General features: G+C 48.6%; 1 protein-coding gene across 1 annotated transcript; it reads left to right on the forward strand.

Moving 5' to 3' along the window:
• The first annotated feature begins 5,529 nt into the window (after window positions 1–5,529).
• On the forward strand, window positions 5,530–7,742 carry ADRA2A (adrenoceptor alpha 2A). The gene has a single exon (XM_088464874.1). The coding sequence runs from the start codon at window positions 6,186–6,188 to the stop codon at window positions 7,485–7,487; it is 1,302 nt and encodes a 433-aa protein (XP_088321000.1). The 5' UTR covers window positions 5,530–6,185; the 3' UTR covers window positions 7,488–7,742.
• Window positions 7,743–9,048: the final 1,306 nt, after the last annotated feature.

Raw genomic sequence — 9,048 nt, forward strand, 5'->3', positions numbered from 1 at the left:
GCACAGATGCTCGATCACATTGAGGTTTGAGGAATTTGGAGGCCAAGTCATCACCTTGATCTCTTTGTCATGTTCCTCAGACCATTCCTGACCAATGTTTGCAGTGTGTCAAGGCGCATTATCCTGCAGAAAAAGGCCACTGCCATCAGGGTATAGCGCTGTACTTGGTCTGCAGACAATGGTTAGGTAGGCGATATGTGTCACAGTAACATCCACCTAAATGTCAGGACCGAATGTTTCCCAGCAGAACATCACTCTGCCTCCGCCGGCTGCCTTCTTCCCATAGTGCATTCCGGTGCCATCTCTTCCCCAGGTATATGACACACACACCCGGCCATCCACATGATCTCAAAGAAAATGTGATTCACCAGACCAGGCCACCATGCATGATCCAGATCTGGCACCCATATGCTCATTGTAGGCACTTTCGGCAGATACAAGGGTCAGCATGGGCATTTAATGCCAGCGGACTAAGGACCTCATTCAGAGCCGCTCGCAAAAAGCGAGCGCTCGCTCTGAATGAGGGCGGCCGGTTTTTTTTTTTAACCCGGCCTCCTGGCCGCTCGCTAAGCTGTGGGTGACCAGCTTTTGCGAGAGGCCAGGTGATGGTCACAATCATTGGGCTTACGACGAGACCCATGTGGTAGGGTCTCATCTGCCGCAAACCCCAGTGAGCTCCCGGAAGCTCACTACTGACATCGCTGGTGATGTCAGTAGGGCCGCCCACAAACTGCAGGCGTCCCTTCAAGTACGTTTCCATTTGACCAGCCACATCCCCTCCCGGCCTACAAAACGGGGCGAACTGTCGATCAACATCGTTTGTAGCGAGCCCTGGAGCGAATTTCTCACTGGCTCCGGGGCTTGCACACGCGCATTGCGCATGCCGCACGTGCACAGTGCCCCACCATCAACCCGCTTGCGAGTGGGTCTGAATCAGGCCCTAAATAAAGGCCGAACAATGAAGATCCTGACTAGGGCTCGTAAGTACCCTAACACTCCCCTCTCCCCCCTAACCCTCCCAAGGAGGTGCCTAACCCTTTACTCCTCCCAGTAGTGCCTAACCCTAACCCTCCTTTCCCCTAGCCTAACTCTAATCCTCCCCAGGGGGTGCCTAAACCTAACCCTCCCCCCTCTGCGGCTAACAGCTATAAATCCCCGGCTTACCTTTGTTTGATATGCTGGGTGTTGGGATTTCGGCATCTGGCTAAAGATAGGCGTCGGGATTTAGATGCCTGTCTTTAGTCCCTCGTTAACCACATCCCCTCTGACTGGTCTGTAGCTACGCAGCCCCATGTCGTAATCGTGCAATCGCTCAGTAATATCGGCACGTGGATGTGCGCCTTAACAGTGTATCAACCCTGCCTACCTTGTGCTGGCACCATCTACAGTCATTTCTGTTCTGCCTACATGATGCCACGGTCTGAATTATTTCCATGGCAATTTAAAGCTCCCAACCAGCCGCTGTATTCACTACAATAAAACGTGACAAACAGCAGAGATTACATTTTTCTACATTGTCGCAACAATGTAGCTGCAGTCGGCAGACAGTGTAACCAATCATTTTACATCTTTATTGCAATCATAAATACGAAGAGAAAATAATAAAAATGTAACAAATAATCCTACTGGAAGATATAAATAAAACAAAATCTAGTAGAAATCTCTACAAGTACAGATTGCTTGATCCATTTAATCTGTTAGCTAACAAGTTAATGGTTTACACTCAGGACACTCTTGTCTTATCTCTAACAAGTTTATGGCCCTCATTCAGAGGCGGTCGGAGGATGCAAGCGGTCGCTCAGAAACTGGGCGGCTGCTTGCATCCTGACCGGCCGCCTCTGTTGCGGTCGTTAGGCTGTGGGTTAACACCCACAGCTCTAACGACCGCTAGGGTGATGGTCGCGATGGTCATTGACCATCGCGACCATCGGGGCTTACGACGAGACCCTAGGGTAGGGTCTCACTTGTCGTAAGCCCCGGAGAGCTTCTGGCCCTGTCAGAGCCGGAAGCTCTCCACTGACATCACTAGCGATGTCAGTGGGGCCTCCCCCAAACGGCAGGCGTTCCCATGGGAACGCCTCCGTTTGGGCTGCCACCCCCCCGGCCCGCCTTCCAAACGGGGCGAGCTGTCAATCAACATCGACAGTTCGCCCCCTTTGGAAAGAGACCCGCTATGAACGGCACTGTCGGTCATAGCGGGTCTCACGCATGCGCACGAAGGAGCCGGCTCCCTCGTGCGCATGCGCACTAGACAAACATCGAGGCGGCCGTGCGGTCGTAGACCGTACGGCCGCCTCTGAATAAAGCCCAATGTCTCAGTGCTTTATTGTTATTCTGGCTCCACCTGCAGGAAGCCTGTTCTGTGTATCTACCACTTTTTAAGTAATATTAAGGGGCACATTTATCATTAACCATTAAAGGCATATGCCCCGGAAAACACCCATTTTTAGGGGGGTATCCACAAATAATTAGTACCCTCCAGATGTACTATGGAGGGATCACAGAATATATCTCGATACCTGCTGCAGTCTCTCCACTTCCGACAGCGGCCGCAACCCCTATAAGTTTCTATGGGGGATGCGATGCTGTCAGATTTACCAAGTTCCTGAATGCGAAGCATCCCGGAGCTTTGTCCCCGCAGCCAACACCATCTAAAGACAGCGACTCTGCAGTCTATGGGCTACACATTGCAAAACTAGCCGGGAGAGCACAGGAGCTCGGAACAGGAGTGTAGAGACAGTCTCTTCACTCTGAGCACCTCGCAGGGACGGACACCTATCGGAGCACCTGTCCAGCCGGGGCTATTCATTACATGCCGGCGCTAAGATCCCATCTTGCTATGTGATCATGTATATTTGTGACTTAATCCCTCGGGGGTTAACCGCAAATATTAAGTTTCTCCGATACTTGCTGTCCTCCCTCCATTCCCGCCGGCAGCCGCATCCCCCGTAGGTTTATATGGGGGATGCGTTGCTGCCAATTTTACCAACATCCTGAAAGCGACCCATTCCAGAGATTGGCCCCTATGGACTACACTGTGCATAATTATCTGAGTGGTTTCCTCCAGAACCCTCCCCCAGCAACGGCGGCCGCGCATATGCAGTCAGTGGGACTGCTCGTGCGCAGTAGCCCCGTAAGCACTCCGGGCACATCGCAGGGATGGGCTCCGTTCTGTGCCGCTGTGCCTATGCGTGCTGGATGATACATCCTGGCGCTATGATGGCATATTGTAGTGAGATCATGGGCGGTAATGTCGTGTGCATATCGCATTGGGAATGCGATGATTAGTAAATGGGCCCCCATGGGCGCTGGTAACGTACCCCTGAATCACATACAGCTGCAGATCTGTCCAGTCTGTAGGGAGTCTGGTCAGTGATATATTATATTCAGCATCATCTTATTCCATATCCTGAGTTTTGGGGTTTCTGGAATAGTGATGTGTAGAAATGTCTATTGATGGACTACAGGAGACTAGGGACTATTGAGAGATCATTGTCCTCATTGAACTATGCTGAGCAGTGTGTATGGGGTCTGCACGTGGGGAGTTAGTTGTTGGGGATAGTGATGTGTAATACAATGTGTCAGTTCCTCTCTGACATACTGTATAGCTAATAACTGGTTATTGGAAGACATGTGAGAAGTGCCTGATCACTACTGAGTTGTGAGGGGCAGATGATCAGAGATATAACTGGAACCTGACAGTATTACAGTACACTACTGTAAGCTGGCTGCATTGTGGACATTGGTACCATGGATGTACTGTAGGTAAATGTAAGCTGGCTGTATTGTGACAATTTGTACTGTAGGTTCAGTAACGGTATTGTATTTGTACCATGGATGTACTATAGGTAGCTGTAACCTGGCTGTATTGTATTACCATGGCTGTACTGTAGGTAACTGCACCATAAATGTACTGTAGGTATCTGTAAATTGGATGTACTGTAGGTAAATATACCTTGGTTGTGCTGTAGCTAACTGTACTGTAGTCTGGTTGTACTGTACTGTAGGTAACTTTACCCTGGATGCATTGTATGAAAATGTACCTATTTGTACGGTACTGTTGGTAGCTGTGACCTGGATGCACCATACAGTAGGTTACTGAGAAATAGTACTGTAAATAGCTGTAGCATAATTGTGCTGTAAATGTAACCTAGCTGTATTGGGAGTATTTGGACCATGGCTGAGCCAACTGTAACCTGCCTATATTGGATGTGTTGTAGCTATCTGTAAACTAGTACTGTAGGCAATTGTAAGCTGTCTATACTGTAGGTAACTGTAACCTGGTTGTACTGTACTATAGGTAACAGCCTGGGTGTACTGAATGGAACTGTAACATGTCTATATTGAATTTGTACCATGGATGTACTGTAGGTAACTGTAAACTAGTTGTACAGTAATTGTAATCTAAATGTGCTTTAGGTATCTGTAACCTATATGTACTGTAGGTATCTATAACCTGGATATACTGTATGTAACTGTAACCAGTCTGTACTGTAGGTAAGTACACCCTGCCTGTTTTGTAGGTAACTGCACCTTGTATGTACTGTAGGCAAGTATACTCTGGATGAACTGTGGCTGTACTGTAGGTAAGTGTACTGTAGGCAAGTACATCCTGTCTGTACTGTAGATATATCATTTTGCTGTAGATAACTGCACCTCAATGTACTGTACTGTAGGTAAGTGCACCCTGTTTGTACTGTATATAATTTTATTGTAGGTAAGTGTACCCTGGCTGTACTGCATGCAATAGTAGCATTGCAGGTTTGTACCCTGTTTGTGCAGTGGCTGTACTTGTACTATAGGTAACTGCACCTGTATATACTGTACTGTAGGTAAGTATACCTAGGCTGTACTCTATGTTGGTAAGTGCACCCTGGTTGTACTGTAGGTAAGTGTACCCTGGCTGTACTGTATGCAATAGTAGTACAACATGTTTGTATCCTGATTGTACAATGGCTGTACTGTACCCAGTATGTACTTAGCTAAGTGTACTCTTGCTATATAATTGTGCTGTAGGTAAGTGTACCCTAGTTGTACTGTATGTAATTGTACTGTTGGTACAGTAAGTGTAGACCGACTGCATTGTAGGTAAGTGTACCCTGGCTGTACTGTATGTTCTTGTCCTATAGGGAACTGCACCCTGTATGTACAATGGCTGTACTGTAGGTAAGTGCACTCAGTATGTATTTAGCTAAGTGTACCCTTGCTGTACAGTATATATTTGTGCTCCCCTGTCTGTACTGTGAGTATCTGGCTGGTCGCACACTGGGCAGGGGGAGCTGTATCTAGTCTGTGAGAGGTGAAGCACATCCCGGGCTGCCTGTGTGAGCAATGTGTGTACAGAGTGTGCTAGGTGTAGCTGGTCCCACAGCCATTGCACAAGCTGGAAGGATGAGGAGGGTGTGTGTACTGTGCAGGGTGTAGAGATGGCACATTCCCACGTGGGGGCTGACGCTGCCTGTTCCCTGCTTCACCACTGATTGTGCAGCTATAAATGTCCAGTGCTGGGAGCTCCTGCTACAACAGAAGCAAAGACCTCTCTCCTCGCTGCGTTCTGACACCAGATGCAGAGCCAGTGCCTGCAGAGCGCTGTGCACCATCAGAGGAGGCTGCAGAGCGCTGTGCACCATCAGAGAAGGCTGCAGAACGTTGTGCACCAGCAGAGGAGGCTGCAGAACGCCGTGCAATATCATAGCAGAAAGTGCCAACCTCTGCCACCACAAGCAGGAAGCACCCACCTCATCCCTGGCACAGGATCTGTTGCAAATGACCCTCCTTAAAGTTTTTTTGTGACCGGATAACTCTCACACATTCCTCGTCTCACCTTGGCAGCAAACCCCAGCTCCCAGGCACTGACTCCCCTGCCCCGTGGATTATGCACAGGTGAGCTGGCTGCTGTTGAGCCAGGTGCCCGGGCAGGTAAGAGTGTGGACTTTATTACTCAGCAAATACAGAAGTGGGAGGGAGAGGAGCAGACTGAGCCACTGCGAGCAGGTCAGGGGACAGGTGCTGGGGGATCGGTGCGCCTCACCTGCGTGGAGGACTAGGCTCAGGGACCAGGCGCACGGTGGAAAAGTGCGTGGGAACCATGGACTTCTCCTGAGCTCAGTTCCCCTACCCTGGGCTGGGTCGATGTCCGACAAAGAGAAGTCTACTGGCCCCAGGAAAGGACCTATCGATATTTCATGATTAACTTTGAGAACTTGTTAGCAGAAAGGGGGGCCATCTCTGCCATGGAGTGTCTGGGGGACTGCGCCAACAGCACCATGCACAATGAGACTAGTCCAGACGATGGTGGACCCCTTTACACCCTGCAGGTCACACTGGCTCTCATATCCCTAGTCGGTATTCTCATGCTTTTCACGGTCTTTGGCAATGTCCTGGTTGTCATAGCAGTGTTTACCAGTAGGGCCCTCAAAGCCCCCCAAAACTTGTTCCTAGTGTCACTGGCATCTGCTGACATTCTTGTGGCCACCTTGGTGATGCCCTTCTCCCTGGCCAACGAGGTGATGGGGTACTGGTACTTTGGCAAGGTGTGGTGTGAAATCTACCTGGCCTTGGATGTCCTCTTCTGCACCTCTTCCATAGTCCACCTCTGCGCCATTAGCCTGGATCGCTACTGGTCCATCACCCAAGCCATTGAGTACAACCTGAAGAGGACCCCACGCAGGATCAAATGTATCATTTTCATCGTGTGGGTGATCTCAGCTGTCATTTCTTTCCCCCCACTCATCACCATCGAGAAAGAGAGTGGCAAGGAAGAGGAACCCAAGTGCAAGATTAATGAGGAGAAGTGGTACATCATCTCCTCTTGCATCGGCTCCTTCTTTGCCCCATGCGTCATCATGGTCTTGGTCTACATCAGGATCTACCAGATCGCCAAAAAGAGGACCAGGGTCCCCCCCAGCAAGAGGAGCAATGGGGAGTCCGATAAGAAGCAGAACGGTTTTGCAGACCAGGATTTGCCGGTGAAACTCAACGGGGAGAAGGCTGGGGGTTGTGAAGAGGAGCATCAGAGAGAGGCAGAAGCCAACGGAGGAGACATGGAGGACTCCTCATCCTCTGAGCACCAGGAGGACCTCCAGTATTCCTCCAAGAAGAAGCAGGAGAAGGCTCAGAGGGGCAAGGGTAAGACCAAGCTGAGTCAGATCAAGCCAGGGGACAGCCTGCCCCGCAGGGAGGAGGAGAACAGTGCCAAGTCCTCCAGGTGGAGAGGGAGGCAGAACAGGGAGAAGAGGTTCACCTTTGTCCTGGCTGTCGTCATTGGAGTGTTTGTGGTGTGCTGGTTCCCTTTCTTTTTCACCTACTCCCTCATTGCCATCTGCAGCAAGAGCTGCAACGTCCCTGAGACTCTCTTCAAATTCTTCTTCTGGTTTGGGTATTGCAATAGCTCCCTGAACCCTGTCATCTACACCATCTTCAACCAGGACTTCAGGAGGTCCTTCAAGAAGATCCTGTGCAAGGGGGACAGGAAAAGGATTGTGTGACCCCCCCCCCACCTCCCCCACCTCACTGCTACAGGGGCCACATCACTTGTATGGATGCCTGTGGGACCTTTTCATCCAGGACACTGTGAGCCAGCTGGGCAGCTGCACATCACCCTCTTATATCTTGTATTGTACAGTAAGGACTGCTGCATCTCCAGTGAGAACAGGGTGTCTTCATTTTGGAAGACATACAGCTTTAAGTGATCACATGAATGCTTAAATATATTTTATTACTAAAAGCAAATTATAAATCTGTATCATTACTGTTCAGGCATCTCATCATTAATATACAGTTTTTATCTATTTTTTAATATGTTTCCCCAGATCTAACCCATTATATGTATTGATATAATAAGTTACAGTATTGTCAGTTATCCTCAGTATCATTGTGTAACATCATTCCTCAGCTTTTTTTTTTTTAATGTGTTTTGATTTTTCTTGACTCATTTGCCAAAGGGCTATTTAACCCTTTTGCTGCCAGGGAGGGAGGGAGAGGGGATGCGTAATGTAAAGCTCTCTCATCTTGGAAAGGTTTCCAGCACTGAACAGGTTAATTGTGCACAGAGGTAGAGTGGGGTGTAATATGGTTGGCTCTAGCATGTAACCCTGTAGCTGCTGGATAGATTTGCCAACATGTAGTATAGCCCCCCCTACAGAAATGTCAGCTCTGCATTGGTTTTGGTACAAACAGTAATCACCATTTCAAACACAACTGTGTTGCATAATAGATCTATCCCGAGTATAGGGGCAGGCTGGTGACTTCCTGACATGTAAGAGACATCTGCCCGCCTGCAGGGAGCAGTAAGGGCTCTGCAAGCTGGCCACAGCCTCTTTAATGAATCAGGGTGAGAGCAGCAATCAGGATAGGTGCCCTTGCAGGTTACAGACACACAGAAATATGGGGCTTACAGACATTGGGAGAAATGCTTTCTAGTGTGTGACTGTATAGCAAACTGGTCTAGTTCTGTACTACTGAAAAACTTACATACAGGTACAGTATGATGACCATTTGCTGCAGAAATGCTGATTTTATAGTCATTAAACCTTAGTACTGACATCTCCCTTCCTCTGTAGACAAAGCTCTCCATCATCCCTTCTCATCTAATTGAATGTCTGTTGCATCTGGCTATTCCTGACCGTGCTACAAGATGCCATTGGCTGTGCTGGGAGGGGACAGATGCAACAGGCTTTCACTTAGTTTAAATAGGGGGAGGCTGACAGCTCTAGGTCTGATGCCATGTGAGTATCATAGCATAGCATACTGACTATGAAATCTCTGTCTGGATCACAAGGCTAAAATACAAATCACCTTTCAATAAGCACTGCTGAAAACACTTGCAGATGTATTGGTAATAGTTGATGGTATTATTACGTTCTTCATTGCATAAAGCTATAGCGCTTCTCTGTAATTGGCTGTAGGATTAAGAACAGGTGGAATTAATTTTGCCTGTGCAGAATAGGCAAAATGCATGGATTGAGGTCTTACGGAGCTAGGAATGCATATGTGTCTAAACATTTGGGTCAAACAATGACATCACCCACTTAAGGATGACATCACCAT

The sequence above is a fragment of the Taudactylus pleione genome, unplaced genomic scaffold (assembly GCF_031769625.1).
Source record: "Taudactylus pleione unplaced genomic scaffold, aTauple2 ptg000008l, whole genome shotgun sequence".
In the NCBI taxonomy this organism is placed as follows: Eukaryota; Metazoa; Chordata; class Amphibia; order Anura; family Myobatrachidae; genus Taudactylus; species Taudactylus pleione.